Source organism: Lissotriton vulgaris, chromosome 2_1, assembly GCF_964263255.1.
Source record: "Lissotriton vulgaris chromosome 2_1, aLisVul1.2, whole genome shotgun sequence".
Taxonomy (NCBI): Eukaryota; Metazoa; Chordata; class Amphibia; order Caudata; family Salamandridae; genus Lissotriton; species Lissotriton vulgaris.
Window position 1 is genome coordinate 82,932,645 of NC_141687.1, and position 18,762 is coordinate 82,951,406.

An 18,762-nucleotide genomic window follows, 5' to 3' on the forward strand; every position below is an offset into this window, starting at 1 on the left:
TCCCAGGACTGAATCTAGGATCCAGTCCTGTGGTTAGGAAAGTAATCCATTAAGTAATTAATTGCATTTAACTAGAAATTCACATTGACCTCAATGTTGCTTTGTGTCTGAAATTGTGGTGCCCATTGCAACAACTGTAACTACTGTACTTAAAAGTCTATTGCCTATTTGCAAAGTAATTAATTCTGAGAAAGTATATTTTGTAATGTAATGCATAATGTAATTACAATGTAATTTAAATAACAAAATATTTAAAAATAAATAATTTTAAAAATGTAGTAAATCAGTATCAAAAAAATAAATATAACAATTAATACATTTAAAAATTGTCATTTACAAAACCTCCGTAATTCACTGAAAAAAAACCATAGGTTTCACACATATAATAGTTAGGAATTAGCATTTAAAAAACTTTTGAAATTCACTGAAAAAACCATAGGTTTCAGACATGTTATAGTTAGGGATTAGCATTTAAAAAACCTTAGAAATTCACTGAAAAAAAACATAGGTTTCAGGGGTGTTATAGTTAGCAGGACATTTCACTCGTACAAAACCATTGAAATTCCTCCGTTATAGTTAGTTCTACTAACTATAACTTGCGCGCCCGCAATCCACTGCTGATGATGTCACATATTACATCATTCATGACATGGTCAGTGACATCACTGATGGCATCACTGATGACATCTTAAATTAAATCACTGATGGCATCATCCATGTGACAATCTTATACACCTCATTATGCACTAGTATAACTTTTCAACACTCATTATAAAATATGGAGTACCATATTTGAAACCATTGACACACCAATACAAGTTTCTAAAAACCCACTCAGTGATTCCTACATCTACACATACATCTAAACATTTACCTATAGATTCACTCATATATGCTAACAAAGATCAATAGAATACTATTAAATATACTTATACACCTACATCGACATTACACACAAGCACACATCCTATTCACTTATCCAGTCATCCTACTCACTTATGCAAACAATTGATCATACTTACATTTACTAAGCTACACACTTATACAAACACCACTTTATTTATTCATATAGATAGTAACTCATGCCTAGTGTGTTATAAAATCACTATTACAAGTATACAGTTTTCGATACAGTCACTCATACAATCACTGAGTCTTAAGTATACTTATTTATAAACAAAAACTGTCACATACACTGCCTTTTATATTTCTACTGTGTTGGACATGTACCATTGAGAAATATATATTCACTCATCACCACACCCATAAAGAGATTCACTCACTTGAAAACAAGTGTTTCCACGTGCATTCTTAACCTCATATACCTACTAAATCAACTTTTTACACATCTTTAGACAGTCAAACACCTCCCACCCAACCACACATTCACTATCCCATACAGATACTCACATACCTAATTAATACTAATACAGACTTTCACATAGCTAGTAACCGACTTATGTAGTAGTTTGCATAAGAAATACAGTGAAACAGATATTCACACAGTTTAATCACTATCCCATATATTTAGTGAGACACTTTAAATTAGTCACTTAGACACTGCTACTGAATCCTCCATCCAGACACTTATACATCCACTCATTCTTCAATGCAGATTGCTATATATATAATACATATTTAAATATCGAACCAAACCACATTCACTGGATGATGTCAACAGTGATGTCATTTGAGATGTCATCAGTGATGTCACTGACCATGTTATGAATGATGTAATATGTGACATCATCAGCAGTGGTTTGCGGGCGCGCGAGTTATAGTTAGTAGAACTAACTATAACAGAGAAATTTCTATGATGTTGTACGAGTGAAATGTCCTGCTAACTATAACACCCCTGAAACCTATGGTTTTCTTTTGTGAATTTCTAAGGTTTTTTAAATGCTAATTCCTAACTATAACATGTCTGAAACCTATGTTTTTTCAGTGAATATATATATATATATGTATATATATATATATATACTAATATAATAAAGAGAGAGCCCAAACCTTTGAGGCGGGTAATCTCAGGAACCACAGCACCAATCACAACACCCAATAAAGCATTGGAAAGGACAGTTGCAGCAGATGGACATAGGCTATACAGCTGCCCACCATATGCATTAGAAACGTAAAAGAACCTTACCGGCAAAGTAGTCCCTTGTGGGCGTGGGAGTGGAAGGGGCGCGGCACAACAACAAAAAAAAGCGTTCCTTAAATGTGTGCGTTGTGCTGGGGGGCGTGTGCTGGGAGCGTGAACAAGGCCAATGGGCACAGCAATTGCAATAGCGCGGCACCAAGGGGTGTGGCCAATGGGCGCGACAAACGGCAACAATCGCGCAGCACATCCCCCCCAAAAAAGTGCCTTGAGGGCGTGTGGAAAACAAATGTGTGAGTTGGGCCGGGGGCGTGGCCAAGGCCAATGGGTGCGGCAATTGCGCGGGAGCAAGTGGCGTGGCCAATGGACGCGGCACTTGCCGGGGCTTCGTCAGGGGCAGACTCGACTGATCGTGCCTTCGGTAACAATAACTGCACAGTATCCTGCGTGCTGTCAGCCAGTCAACTCTCTGCATAAAGGACCGTGCCAGCGGGGACACTACTGCAGCGTCTCATGCGCGCTGTCACACACTCAACTCTCTGCATAGACGAATTGACACCAGGCGCACAACATTAACCAGGGCTGGAGCCTGGCTCAGGCGGCGGATGACGCGACTAAGCGCGCCTGCTGGGACACTAAACTTTGAACTGACTACACTTTCCCACAAGCGCAGCGTCTCCAGCGCGCGCTGTCACCCACTCAACTCTCTGCATCAACGACTTTACACCACAAGCACAACATCAAACAAAACTGAAGCCGGGCCTCAACCGGGGGATGACGCGATTCAGCGTGCCTGCGGGGACACAAAATTTACAACTGAATGCACTTTCACACACGCTTACCTACGGAAGTGGAGTACATACACACTAGAGACATCTGCTAATTCCTTCTTACTCCGAGGTACACACAGTATCTGCACACACATGCCTAACTATTGTGACACTTCATGCTAAAAATGTTGTCTACTGCGAGATTTTAAAATAAATTTCCCTTGCCTATTACACACATTGCACACATTCTATTTCATACCCAGACAACGTCGGGACGGGCTGCTAGTATATGTATATATATATATATATACACTCAGATAGACACGAAAACAAGCATCCTCCTTTTTTTTAAATTCTTTTTATTAACACACAACAAAAAATGAATACAAATGCATCGGGTGACACTGAATCTCTTAACAGCCGATGATACCACTTCCAGTTGCATAATACGTATTCCCAGATTCTGATAGGGATCAGTTCGACTCCAACACCACATTACCTTCCTGTACAGCTAGGGGAACACAAATATCTCCTCTGTAGGCATTCCAGGCGCCCCTAATTTTCCCCCACTTCCCGGGCCTCCCCCTTGCTACATACACCGATCTTTCTCTAAACATGCACCAGTCTAAATCCTCCTCCCATTTTCCTATCTGGGGGGCCTGACTGGCTCCCACAGCTGAGCATCCTCCGTTTTAAGGTGCCCCACACCCTCACAGAGCAGCTTCAGCATGGTGGGCACAAAAACAAAGGCTCCTGCCTATACATCCAACCAACACTCCTCTTTGAAGAGGTACGCTGATTCCAACTTCAAAGGATTTCAAGTGCCTTATTCAAACAGGTAAGATATGCAGCTGCTCGTGTAATCCTTTCAGTGCTTAAGAAACTGTTTAATAACTCTTTTGTGACCCTTGAATGGAGAATTCTGAGCCACTGCTATTATGCAAGAAATTCTAGAGAGAGAGTTGTTTTGCAAATTCGAAGGGCTTCTTCAGATGTGACACTTCAAAGCATGTAAGCATATTTCAATCACCAGTGAATTTAGGTCATCCATGGGTCACAAAAGAGTTATTAAGCAGTTTCTTACTTGCTCATCGGATTACTGTGGCTATGTTTTAAAATGTCCCGGTGATTTGATGTATGTGGGGAGCAGCACTTTTCCTATCAGGAAAGGTATTTTGGAGCATCAAAGGGTAATCAGGAATTTAGATGCAATCTATACCATAGCAAGATATTTTTTCGCCATGCATAAGCAGGATGTAGCTAAATTGATGCTTTTTGGAATGGATAGAACATCTAAGAATATAAAGGGGGAACAGAACCAGACAGTTAAGGCTACTGAAATCTAGGTACAGCCTTGATTTACAGGGGAAACATCCCTTAGGACTTAATAAAGATGAGAAATTGGAAGTTCATGTAGGTTGAGGTCTGTCTACAGGGAAGGGTTTCTGTTATGTTCCTGTTTACGCCTAACTTAGTAGGGTTGCTCTCCTTATGATACGATTTGACCTACCACACATATGTCTTATTTTATTGAATATACTTCTGGTTTATCAGTCCTTTATTCCTCTGCGTTTTATAACCCTTAGTAGCTCATTTGCCCACTTAAGCGGGATTATGATGATATAATTAACTTTGACGATATATACTACCTGTAACTGATTATGCATTTGGTTTATGTTTCCCTTGTTACTCTGGGTTTTGTGCCCCGCAGTGATACATGTGCCTACTTGGGCTGGTTTGTGTTGATATAATCGTCTCTGGGATATTTGATACATGTAATTTAGTGTTGGCTTTTCCAGATATGATAGGAGTCACGCCCCCAAATATCTATTGTGGTTGTATTTGTGTATTTATATTTCAAATTTTCTTTCAAGTGTTTATGTATTTCTAATTGTATGTTTCTGAACTTAGTCGCGTTTTACTTTATTGAAATTAATGTGTTTGTTTGTGGCTCTTGTCCCTAGCCTGCGCTCCATCGCAGTCGGCTTTTACTGTTGACTTTGCCCAATGTAGGGCAACCAGATACCCCCATTGGCACTTAATGCTTCTAAGCACTAGAAATTTTGCATCTCAACTTCCACTTTTTGGATTTTTGTTATTTTGGTATTATTTATAAAAATTACTGTCTATTTGTCTGAAATAGTATTTTTTTGTGATGTTTTCATTGTGTTACTATGTGTGTATATATATATATATATATATGTGTGTGTTTGTTGCACAAATACTTTGCACATTTCTTCTTTAGGTAAACCTGCCAAGCTACCAGAGGGTGAGCACAGGTTATCTCATAGTGTGTGTCCGATCTGACTTACCTTGACTAGAGTGGTGGTCCCTACTTGCACATGGTGCATACATCTGCCAATTAGAGACCCCAATTTCTAACATATATATTGAGATATTTATTGAAAAATACAATGAGTAAAGTGATGTTATACTTCAGTATGGTAATCTTTTATTTTATATTAAAACAAACTTAGAAATACACAGAAAAACAAAGGTTAACATGTTGTTAAAGTTAGGTGAATATGTCAGTGTAAACATAACATTTTAAACAAACAAACTGAAATACACCAGTTATAGTTAACTTAAGAAACTATTACTTGCTCCTTAGACATGCATAATGTTGTCATAAATGTAATTTCAGACCATCAGTGAGGTTATCAATGATGTCATCGAGCACAACTATTGTGTGTGGAAAAATGCACTTTGAAATAGAAAAACAAATTTTTGAATAATATGACAATGATCTTCTGCATTTCAACTGTTATTTGGTCTCATAACAACTGCATTATATGGTGTCGTCATGGAAGAAGGGCCGAGCCAGCGCCAGGCATTCAACATCCATCCAAGCCGTAGCTTTGCTTAGCTCACCCTCTTCGTTCTGTCTCAGATTTGGCATGTTCTTTCTCTGTGCCTATGCTAATTTCTATTAGAGGAAGCCTTATAAAAGCCAAGAAATAGAAAGGAAGAGACCTGCCCGGGATGCCTAGTGTTTCTGCATTTTGTTTGTCACATGTGACTTGTTTTCAGTGAACTGTTTATAATTATTTTAAAGATTCTGACTATTAAAGCTTTTATGGAAATTACTGAGCTATAACTATGCTATCTCTGTGATGTTCACAATAAAGAATAACCCCAACTCCCTCACCCTACATCCCCAACTCCTTCACCCTACTACCCCAACTCCCTAACCCTACAACCCGAAAACCCTAACCCTACAACCCCAACTCCCTAACCCTACAACCCCAACTCCTCCACCCTACAACCCCAACTCCCTCACCCTACATCCCCAACTCCTTCACGCAACTACCCCAAATCCCTAACCCTACAACCCAAACTCCCTCACTCTAAAACCCCAACTCCCTCACCCTTCTTTCTTCTTCTGAGCGAATCACAGGTCTATTGTTGAAATGGCAATCAGACATGTAGAATTGAATTAGTTTTCAGATGCCCCACACATGGAGCTGACACTAGGACACTTACACTGAGTTCATGCTATTCCATTTTCCACCTTTATACACAGGACACTAAAAAAGTTGAAGAGCCTTTAGGTAGGCTGCTGCTGCAAAGCAAGAATGTTCCGACCTCCTATAAGTAAGCGATGAATTCCATATTTTCCCACACTTGGGCACAATGTCCATGAGATTATGCAACTGTTTCCCCATCTCAGTCACTCGCCAAAGTCGGTCGAGGTTGATCTCTCACCCAGATGTAATCTTCAATTTTCCGTTGAGGACAATCAACATCTTGACTGCGCCCAGCATCCTGCCCCATTGGCCTTATTCATACCCTCCGGAAGAAGTGACTTAGCCAACAACAAAACCAGACTTGGGTTCTCTGGTGATAGAAATTCCAGAACCCATTTAAAATGTACCTGAACCTGCTTTCAAAATGTTTGGCCGCATAAACATTCTTAACACATATTCATAAAGTAGGCCACCTCGGCGCAGCATCTCCAGCACTGACTGGGTACAGATCCTATGGAGGCGTTGCTGCATCAGGTACCACTGGGACATGATTTTATGGGCAGATTCTGTGAGGTATGAAGTAAAACATGAGTCTGCCATTTATTGACTTTTCCTCCTTTATTAATTTTACTCTCTGGCTCTCCATATTGTTTGAGTCTTCATGATAATCAGTCAATTTAATGTGATTGAAACTCACATGTCACTGTTATGTGGAATTAGTGGGAGTACGTTGAGTATTTACAAGTGTTTTGTCTAGGTTTTTGTGTAGGTAAATTCTGTTAGAACTTGGGAGATCTTTGTAGAGTCATATGTGTATTGGTGTTCCTGGACCTGGTGGTTGGTTGTCTCTTACTCAGCCAGAGTAGTCTCCCCTGTGCATCAGATTCGAAGTAGGTTATTATGGTGCTACTGGATGTAACTTTTGTTTACATCTTTTGTGTTTGTACCTCACAAGTGACCTCCGCCTCTGAGTGAGAATTTCTCTTTCTCACTAAAAATGGGATAAAAGTTTGTTCCCTGGGGTGATGGGTTTCAGGCTGTGCTGTCAACAAGGAAGTGTAACAGTGTCTTCTTTTAAAAGTGTAAACAGAGAGGTCCAGAGCCCATGGACCTTATCACAAAGCACAAAAAAGGTAGTTGGTGCCATCTAAGGCATTTCTTTGTGCACGTATCACTTTCCTCAGTGGGATGGAACGCATCTTGTTCATGACAATGATCCTTCAAGTTTTGTCTTGAATACTGCTCGTATCCTACAACACTAAATCCAGCACACTGCAGATTTAACCATAAATACCTATTTTTTTCTGTGTAGCCATTTTCTAAACTGTGTAAAGCGGGTGATGTGTGCTGAGTGAATTCAAATCTTTTTTCTCGTCTCTTCCTGCATAGGTCTAATTATCCACGAGGGGCCTTCAGTATACCGGATCTTTAAGCGATGGCAGGCCGTCAACCAGCAGTGGAAAGTGCTGAACTACAACAAAACCAAGGATGTGGAAGACCAAAAAATGGGGACTTGCAAGACAAACCAGCAGACCTCCTCTCAAACTATCCACTCGCCCTCGCCGGGCGACATGGCCAGTCAGCTCACGCCTGCCGACAGTAGCTCCCACGGCACAGCCCCCGCGACAGGGACCATCTCTGACCACCACTGTGCATACACCATCTTGCACCTCCTCAGTCACCTGAGGCATCATGAACACAGAAGCCAATCCAACAGCAACAGGGAGCTGGTGATGAGAGTGACTACAGTGTGAGGAGGCCATATCTGAAGGACTGCGGGAAAATCAAGGCACTGTGTGCCTCTTCTGATCGCTCCACAAGGCTTCCCTGGCTTGACTGTTCCTAGAGGAGGAAGCCAGTGGACAGGGGAGAGATTCACACATATTATACTGGAAAGCAGCTGCTTAGCAACCAGTACACCCTAAAAAAGTGCAATACGGAATGGAGCCGGCCTTTGTGTAGGTTTGGGGTGGCAGGTTGCAGTGGCCAGTTGGCCTTTGACTGAGTTAGCTTTGATACCAAAAGGTATTGCCATTCCTGCAAATCAGTCACAGGAGTGAGCTCAGCACAAGATGAATGAAAGCACATACTATTTGTACCTCTGGTTTGTTTTCTTTTTAATGATGTTGTAACTATGCCTCCAGGTAGGGTGTTAGGAGTGGGTGTTTTGTTTCTGGACTGGTCCTGGCCTGGTCGGTCCTGGATTCTGATGTTTGCACAACAGAAAGCTACAATGCTTTTAGGCTTTGGATGTATGAAGAAAGAAGTGAAGGAGACATGCCCCAGCTCTCCCATGAAACTGAAAAACAAATCAGTAATTTCATTCAAAGGTTGCCCTTAAAGTACCCAACCACACTACAAAGGGAAATTAAATGTAGCTTGTATTTGATTATTAGGAAATGGGAAACTCTGGCTGAAACAAATGGCAACACCAGAAACAACTTATTGAAATGTAAGTTTTTAAAATTATGTATAACCTTACTTACTACAAACCTTTATTGGCAGAGTCCATAAATATCCACACTACCAGTTAAATCCACAGAGATGCACAATACAAAATGCTTGGGATAGTGAAAAAAAATATACATTCAAATGTATATACATTGGTTATGAAATCATGGAGAAGTGCAGACGGCATCACTAACCATCATAAAGTTCAATTTGGAAATGTCAAGAATACCATAAAAGTTAATTGAATTAACTGATTGTACACATTACTTGTTAAAACTGACCCGCCCTAAAATAAAGAAACATATATACAATATTGAACTCCTCAAAACCCATGCAAATCTGTAAAGGGAGCTGCAAACAAATTTAAATCAGTGTGTGATGGAATGACGAAATAGTGACTTCTGAGTATATACGCACACAGGCTTTTGGCCTAGCAGGGCGCAAGAGGTACAACTCTCCTCGCCCAACAAAGAATCAGACAGCGTCAGAAACACTCAGCAGTGCCCTACACCTGGTGGTAGTTTGCAAAGGTAGAAGACTAAAGAGGATGGCAGTAAATAGAAAAAAATGCTTCCTCATAAAATACTTTCTTCTGTGCGGCATGGTCTTCATAATGCAGCATACAAGATACGCACGCCAAGCATGCATTAATTATTCTAGCGCTGTTATTGGCTTTCAAATTGGTGATCCTGTAGGTAAGAGTAAGGTAAGATCAAAAACTAGATGACAAGGGAAGTACCAACTCTAAGAGACAAACAATTAATCTTCTTACTAGTGAAGGTGGCTGCCATACTTCAATAATCATTCATACTAGAATAACATCTAAACTATGGACACCAGAGAGTTGCTGAAAATGGTGGTAGGACTCGAGCTTAATTGATGATCTTTTGATTCGCTTCCTAACATCAATTTGTGCAATTTGTGGCCTTCTCTTTGATGTCTTCTAAAAGTAATTGCCTACAGGACCACCAATTTAAGATTCAGCAACGGCAAAGACTGAATATTGCAAATCATTCATAATTCTCCCAGCAAGGTGGATATCTTTAGCTCCCACCCAACAGAAGTTTGTAATAAGTAAGGATATTTACAACATTATTATCCCTGGAAATCAACTTTTGTTGTAGTTCTCTTCTCACCCAGATGTCACAGTCCATTTTGGATTCTCCAGTTATATAAGTTAAATATATAAAATGGCAGACCTTTTGCCCACAAATGTTGGCCACATTACCAAACTTGAAAATTGCATCCATTTGCCCTTTCTCATTGGAACACTGATATAGCATTGATTGCTGGATGTTTGACTTTGTACCGGTGGGCTAGTTACATCCATGTGTGCAAGGTCTTCCGATCACCCTATCTTAAGGTTGTCTTATTTATTTTATTTTGGGGTTTTCTGTTGCGCTGTGTAACTTGGAGATACCAGAGTGCTTTACAATGAAAGATAAAAAAGTGAAACATGAGGGAGAAGCCATTGTTGTCTTTGAACAGAACGGATAACAATAAAATCTTTTCTACATAACAAAGGTTTACACAGTTTTTTTGTCCTGGAGGACATTAAAGAGTTCTACACTAGGATGAAAAATAGACACATGAATTGGGGAACATTAACAGATGCAGAATGTAAATAATACTTCTCACCCAGTTCACTAGAAAAGTGTGTTCATGATGAATAATTCAGGTAATATTGTTGCACAAAAATATTTCCTTTGTAATATCCGCCAGTAAAATAGTCAATGAAATGGGTCTGCCAAGTGCAATTTTCATCCTACAAAGCAACGGAGGGAGTTCAAGCATAAGACAGGATTCTGCCTACTCCTTCCGCAGCAAACACTAGATATGTTAAGGAACACTGAGGGCTGGATCCACAAATGTAAACGTACATATTTGTGTAAGTTCACGCTTTTTTGAGTATCACAAAACTGCTTTTTAATAGTAAGTTTACCAATGCAGAGGCTCAGGAGTCGGGACTGAGACCCCCGCATATAAAATGGTATGACAGGCCTCCGCACTCATAAACTTACTATTAAATTGCAGTTTTGTGAATACTGGAAAAGTATAAATGTACACAAACATACAAAGATAGGCCAGTCCCATAATTTTATGTGCAGAGTTCTCCACCTCGACTACGAAATCTCCGCTTACTTACTATTAAAATGCAATTTCGTGAATACTGAAAAAGTGTAAACTTACACAAAAGCCGGTACGTCACTTTTTCCCAGCGGCACTCGGCGCTTGTAAATAAGCCCCTTTCACTCAGGTTTGGAAAGGTCCTTGAAGCAATGTGAGGATAAGCTACTTGGGGGCATATTCTCAAGGAACTATCGCCGCGTTATCAGCACTTTATCGCAGCCAAAGTTACGATAAAACTAACGCCCTATTCACAAACAGGTAATAACAGCCCATATCACCAGTTTACCCACGATATTAGCCATAAAAAACATCGCCACAGATGACCCCGGCAACTATCACTAATGAGATGCAGAGTATGCGTTCCCGTTCCAAAAGCCGCAACATCACCACTTCGCAACATTCTCAACGACCAGCCAGATCGGCGATAAGATAACAAAATAGGCGATAAGACGGGTTAGGAGCAGGAAATTAACACCTGTTCTGACCTGGTGTAAAGTCGGACGGCAGCCTGCACCACAAAAGGGAGCCCAGCCTAGAGCCACTCCTGAAGGGCAACAGGTGCCATAGAGCCACTGATCATGCAGCCCGGACACCCAAGAGGGCCACAACACCCACTGCCACCACCCCCAGGACCACACCCCACCTCCCCAGATCCCCACAGCCCCCCGCCTCAGACCAACAATGAGGCAGCTTAGGCAAAGACAGCGACCCCATGAAAATGCACCAACCTCACCAACCAATACCAAATCATAGGCAGCTCGCAGATGCACAAAGGCTACATATAGCCACGGTTTCCTTAGTAGCACCTACTTCTATGTTAACAAGGAAAATCTAAAAGCTAGGTCGCACCTGCTAATTTACGAGCAAAAACCCACCTGAGCTGAGGACACTATAATATTATCGTCCTTCCATCCTTGAAGTTTATCTAAAACTTGCCTGGCAAAAAGCTTTTGTAAATTGTCTATCAGACTGATAGGCCTATAATTAGAGGGGATAGCAGAATCACCCTTTTTGTAAATAGTTATTATCTCTGCTCCCTGCCAGGTTTCCGGAATATCCCCACCAGCCACTATACAATTTGACAAAAAGTTTATGTACGGTGCCCATATCATAGTTTCTGATTTGTACAGGTCTCCAAGTATCAAATCAGGGCCAGGAGCTTTACCTGCTTTCATTCTACTGATTGCTGACACAGTATCTTCTAGGCTAAAACCTAGTGATGAGTTATTTGCGGTCGCATCAGGGACAGTGGTTTCTAGGTTTAGGGCGATCCGGTCAGTATATGGACAGACAAGGACCTCCTCTTCTGAGTATAATCTCATAAAGTGATCCACCCAAGCCTCCGAATGAATGTGATAATTATTGGTGGAGACTTTCTCCAAACTGCCCCGGGATACGATGTGCCAAAACATGCGGCTATCTCTAACTTGGGCTGCTGAGACCAGGTCGTTCCAATTGGTGTCAGCATAATTACGCTTGACTTTACTAAGCGCTACTTAATAAATATCATGAGCAAAAATTATGTCAAATCTAGAGCGCTCTCTAACTGCTATTTGCAGTGCCTTCTTAGCTCTTTTGCAGTTGTCGTTAAACCAATTGCGATCCTGTGCACTAACAGGCCTTCCACCAAGGCTATGTTTGGAAAAGACTGATTGTAAGGCTTCAAAAAACTGGTTATGTACTACAGTAACATATGAGAGATCGGGTGAGTCAATACTTTCCTTATGACTGCACAGATTGTTTAGGGAGGCCAGGAGGAACTTATATATTCTAGTGTAAAGGTCCTGGTCAGCTCGAACTTTGGGCCATGTAACTCTTCTACGAGTATTAGTGGTACAGCGCTCTACTATTTTAGCAATTGGACAGTGAGCATCCCTGTCCAGATCCCTACCCTTCAGTTTTAATATCAGAGAATTATGATCACTGTCCGTCCTTGGTACGATGGTCATGTCTTCCACTAGTGAACATATTCTAACATCGCCAAGAATATAATCTAGGATGCTTGTATAAGCACCTCTCTTAAAGGTCAAATGTAGTTCTCCCATTGCAGGCCCTCAGACTCCTACCTGCAGTTAGGGTGCCAATCTGTAATGAGACAGTTGAAGAACGTTGGGCGTATTTGCCAGCAACCAGATTGGGAATGCCCCATATCTCATCCTCCTCAAGCGAACCACTTAATAAGGGGGAAGGTTCAAAAGTGGCGTTAAAGCCCCCACAGCTATAATTTTAACCTCCCACCAATTCGTCTAACGGTGAAAGTACCGTAGATTCGCTACTAAAAGGTTCTGACCTGGCATAAACATCAAACAAGGTCAGAATTAAACCAGACGAGAAAGCAAGCTGAATCCCCATTAGGTCAAGCAAATTTATTAATAATTTCTCATACTTACAGGCTAGGGTATTTTTAACTAATATTAGCAGTCCATCCCTGGCCCTACCTGTCGTTTATGGGGGGATAGCATCCACACAATATGTGATTTAGGGCCATATGTATGAAACTTAGGTTTTGTGATTCTCAAATGGCGATTGTTAGAAAATTGCTATTTGAGAATCGCAAAATGCTATGTATGTAGGATTTGCAAAGAATTTTGCAAATCTTACATATTCCTTAATTGCAAATCGTAAATTGCAATTCTCAATTAAGGGATACCTCCCCATTCATTCCTTTGGGCCTAGAGGCCCGTAGGAATGAATGGGAAGACATTCTCAATTTGCATTTCTCAATTAGAGAATCGCAAACTGAGAAAGCAATTTCAAGGGTGCCGGGTGTCAAAATGACACACTGTTGCACTCCTGAAATGTGCATGTGTACACATGTGGCACACATACATGCCCTAAGGGCAAATTTTGCGAGGCAGTTTTGCTTTCATACATACCACTGAGCCAAATTGCAGTTGCAAACGCTGAAATTCTGTGAATTTCGGCGTTTGCAAGCGCTATTTGGAATGATACATATGGCCCATAACCATTTATGTGCACCTTGTCTACGGCCCAGGTTTCTTGGAAAACACAGATATCAGTGTTTCCTATGGCAGTAAACCATTCAGGATCTTGGAGTTTAGAATGGATCCCCGCCAGGTTCCAGGATATTAGTGTTAGTCTATTGTTTACCTTGTATCTACCGGCGGGGGAACCCCCATGAGTGTCTGCACTACTTAGTAGAGCATTATCGGTGGTTTGAACGAGCGAGCATTGGCGCGACTGGCATTGCAACAGGGGTAAAAATGTAGCTGTGACAATTGTGTTATTGGTTATCACCTCAGTAACTACAATCAGCACATTCCCAGCTACTGATTTGGTAGAAAGGTTGGCACCCTGGAGCCCAAAAATGAATACATTATCAGTGCTCGATGGATTTATAGGAGGTGCATTGGTATGTGTATCCAAAATATGCCTTAGCTCTATATATGGACTATCAGTTATAGGTTTCTCAATAACTCCCCTTGCATTCTCCCTGTTGGGAGACCTACAATCAAAGGTCCCCATAACTTCCGAACAAACATTAAGTTGTGATATAGACATATTACCCCTTGACAGGGCTACATTCTCCACTCTTCATGCATTCAATGGGGTCAAGGGGGTCAGTCAATCGTTCTCATCCAAGGGGTTAAAGACATCAAAATAATTATTAAATGGAATAGCATATCTATGCTGCCTCTGCCCTTCCACTGAATACTCCCCAGATGCTAACTGTGCGGCACAGTGATGTTTATAGAAATGTCCAGGGGGTAAGATGCTGATCCCCGTTTGTGCCATGGACCAATTACCTGCCCTTTCTAATATTGCATGAACTAAGTCGGGTGACCCAAAGGAAACTACTATACAGTCACCTTTTCATGACTTGTTCGAATTCCCTACCCAACTGACCTGTCTCACCATTTTGAACTCTGAAAAGAGCGTATTTCCTAACTGTGTCCTCATATTTAACTCCTATAGTGATTTGTTTTTCAAATTAGTCCAATGTTCCAACACTCCCGGGGGCAATTTAGGGACATTGGCTAGGACTATAGTGTAAGGTGTTGCTTCTGGAGGTAGGTGAAGTGTGTTGGTACCTAACAGTGATCGCCCTGATTTATTATAAAGTCCCTTATTCCTTAGGGGCTGTGCTTCCTCGCCGTATACATGTTTGTGCATATTAGGGAGAGATGTTTTTTGAGTATTTAACAGCTGTTCTTGAGTGGTACTTTGGGTGTGTGCTGGATCAGTAGCCCCCGCCGTGGTTATCCCCGTGCATTTATTAGCGTGATTGTTAGATGGAACAATGAAGGGAGCAGTTGCTGGGCTTGGACCAGGATTGATGGACTTATCATTGGACGACAGTTAGGCCCAGTGGACTGGGCAGTTTTAAAGCTGCCTAAGCTAGCCTGAGTTTGCTGAAAAGAATAAGTGCTCCTGTGGCTTAGCTGCTTCTAATGATTTAAAGAAACAGCACTTGCGTGCTTTTCAAGTTTGTCAATGCCCGCTTCCAATCTAGGTAACTTTTGCATCAGCGGGTTCAATAAAGCTGATACAACTTCACCTAGTTTGGTCCAGATCCCATCGCTGTCATTAAACTACACGGAAGGTAAGGATGATGGGGGAGACTCCCTAACGGTAAATGCAGTATTGGCCACTGAGTCACCGCCTTCCTCAGCAACCTCTCTTGCTATGCCTCTACGCCCTCTTTTAGGTAAAGGATAGGGTTGTTTACAAGACCCGGCCCTTTCCGTTTCTTAGTCTGGGGTAAAGAGCTATCCCCTTAAGTGATCTTACTTTTTTGGCCTCTATTACGTGACTATTTCACTTGTCTTTGGGACGACATGTGGCACAGAGACCTGATTAAGCGAGGTAGCAATTAGAGGTAGGGGAGATCTAGCAGGGGGCCAGGATTAGAGTGGTCAACTGGCTCTATGTGGACATAGGTTTCGGGCTGTAGAGAAGAGGGTTGGGGCTCTAATGAGAGTCTACGCTCAGGGAGAGCAATTTGGTGAATAAGGACTGACTCAGCCCTTTGAAGGAAAGCATCCAGAGTCCCTACCACTCCTTGGCCCATTAACGAATGCCTCAACACACGACTTTCCTTCTACACCCCCTCCCGCCAGCTACGCTCCTCCAACCAAGCCCTGGCTGCTGTACCTCGCATCAACAAAACCACCATGGGAGGACGATCCTCCTCCTACCTGGCAGCCAAAACCTGGAACCCACTTCCCATTCACCTTCGCCTCACTCAGAACCACCTAGCATTCAGAAAGCAACTTAAAACTTGGATATTCGACAAGTAATTCCCCACCCTCCCTCAAGCGCCTTGGAACCCTCTGGGTATGTAGCGCGCTATATAAAGTATTTGACTTGACTTGACTTGACTTTTGGCTAATTGCTTCTGCGCCATGTCCCCAAGGAAGATTTGGAAGCAACCTAATTTACAAGAACTCAGTCATACCTAATCCCTTTGTTATGTGCCTGTCTACTAGGAATTCACAATTACCCCCAGTCACATGGCCCCCAGGGAGGCTGCAGGCACCAAATTGCAGAGGGCAGGAAAATGCCCGCTTTCTAAAAGTAGAATTTTCAAAATTGTAATTGAAAATCTGACTTTACCATTAAAGAGGATCTTAATTACAATTTCATAGATACCAAACATGAAATGCTTATCTGTCCTCAGTTAAGTTACCACTTATTAAATGTTATATTGCAACCCAATGTTATACTATGAGGCAGGAAAAACCAAATTTAGGCATTTTTCATTACCAGGACATGTAAAATTTAAGAGTACGCCTCAAACCTTTTAATTACAATGCACCCGGCTCTGTTGGCTACCTACCTTTAGCGTAACATACGTGCAACAAAAATGGAGTTTAAGGTTCGGCCAGGGGTTTATATTGCCAAGTCGAAATGGCAGTTTAAAACTGCATTCAGGCTGCAACGGCAGGCCTGGGTCCTTTTTTAAGGTGCTGCTTAAGTGGATGGCACAATAGGTGTTGCAGGCCCACTAGCAGCATTTAATTTACAGGCTCTGGGTATATGGTGTACAACTCTATTAGAGACTTACAAGTAAATTAAATATGCCAAACAGATGTAAATCAATTTACCATGTTTAGGGGAGTGAACACAATCACTTTATGCACTTTACCATTGCTAACCAGTGCTAAAGTCCTAAGGCCAATATAAACACATTCAGCATAAAGTGGAGGGTCGAGGCAAAACGTTTTGTGGTGACCCTGCTATGATGCCCAGGTCCAACATGACTCCCTCCCGTGTCTAAAGCTAGGGTAGACTAATCAATACCTTGATGGGCTTCCCTGCTTAGTCAATAGAACGTGGACAAAGGCCTAAAATTCAGGGGCACTTATGAGTTCTACGCCACTCTGAACTCAGTTGGATCCTTCTTTCTGTACTCACCTGAGCCATTGGATTGACCGATAGGGAAACCTTCTATGCAACAGCTAACATTAACTTGCACAAAGACGCATCCCAGTAGGCAGACAATACCACTATGGCCAACAAGGTGATGGGCCTCACTCCACCCCTCGGATCAGAATTCTGAATTGGTTTGATTTGATTTAAGGACTTGTAGAGCTCACGAATGCCATGGGGCGTCTTGGCGCTGGGTCAGAAGTACAGAGTCTAGGCCTGCAAAGCTAGAAAGGGAGGCTACTCCGAGAAGAACAAGGTTTTTACAGCTTTTCTGAACTCTAGAAGTGAAGGATATTCTTTATGGAAAGAGGCAACTGATTCCAGGTCTTAGCAGGAAAATTCTCTACCCATCTTAATTGTTTAAATCTGGGGATTTTGATTAGTTTTGCATTGCTAGATCTGAGATTCCTTATAGGTTCATATTGTTTTAGGTTCTGTTTTAAAAAGTGGGAATCAATCCCATGAAGGGCCTTATATGCCAGGCAAGCTGATTTGAAACGCACCCTTTTCTCGACTGTGAGCTAGTGCAGACTCCTGAGTCTGTGGGCTACTGGTTTATATTTGGGGATGTTCAAAATGAGCCTAGCTGCTGTATTTTGTAGTCGTTTTAGTTTTACCATTAACTGCTTCTGCATCCCTGCAAACAGGGCGTTCCCATAATCCAGCCTTGAGAGGGCTAGCATAGCTACCAAGGTTTTGCGGGTGTCTACGGGAATGAACAGCAATAGCTTTTTTTATCATCTTGAAAGTGTACCACACCGATGAAGTTAACTTGTTTATCTGGGCTAGAAATTTAAGTTTATCGTCAAGGATGAAGCCCGGATTCTTGACTTTATCTACTGGTAGTGGGCAGGCACCCAGGCTGTCCAGCTACCATTTCTGCAGTCAGCTGTTAGGTTGTATGCCAAATAGCAATACCTCAGATTTATCGCCGTTTAATTTTAAACAATTTTGTTGCATCCAATCGCTGACTAGTTCCATTTTGGAATTTGGAATTTTGGAATTTTGGAATGGTATTTCTAAAGCGCAGACGGTCGCTCCGGAAGGAGCATCATGGCGCTATGAGTCCTGATTCCAAGTCACAGAGTGAAGTGAGGGAGGCTAGATGGCAGCTTTAGACCAGTCGTCGGGAAGCTTGAAGATCCAGGTTTTGAGGAGCTTCCAGAAAGGCTTTTCGACTGTTTGAAGCCTGAGATGCCTTGGCATACTATTCCAGGCTTTAATAGCTAAGGTGCTTAGAGTTTTGCCGCCTTTAGATTTCAGGTTGAATTTAGAGGGGGTCATGAGGTTATCTTGTGAAGATCTGAGGGAGCGGCACGGAGTATAATGGGGGAAGTGTTTAATCAGGTAGGAAGGACCGGATTTGTTGAAGGCTCGGAAGGCTACAATGAGAATCTTGAAGAGGATTCTCTTGTGCAGGGGGAGCCAGTGTAAGGCTTTAAGGGCTGCGGAG

General features: G+C 41.9%; 1 protein-coding gene across 1 annotated transcript in view; it reads left to right on the forward strand.

Annotated features, from left to right (window-relative positions):
• MARCHF4 (membrane associated ring-CH-type finger 4) overlaps positions 1-10,271 on the forward strand; it is a 537,832-nt gene extending 527,561 nt beyond the window's left edge. The window contains exon 4 of the mRNA XM_086958464.1: positions 7,725-10,271. Within this exon, the coding sequence (XP_086814590.1) occupies positions 7,725-8,089 (365 nt within the window). The 3' untranslated portion in view covers positions 8,090-10,271. The remainder of the gene's footprint in view (positions 1-7,724) is intronic.
• The last annotated feature ends 8,491 nt before the right edge of the window (positions 10,272-18,762 follow it).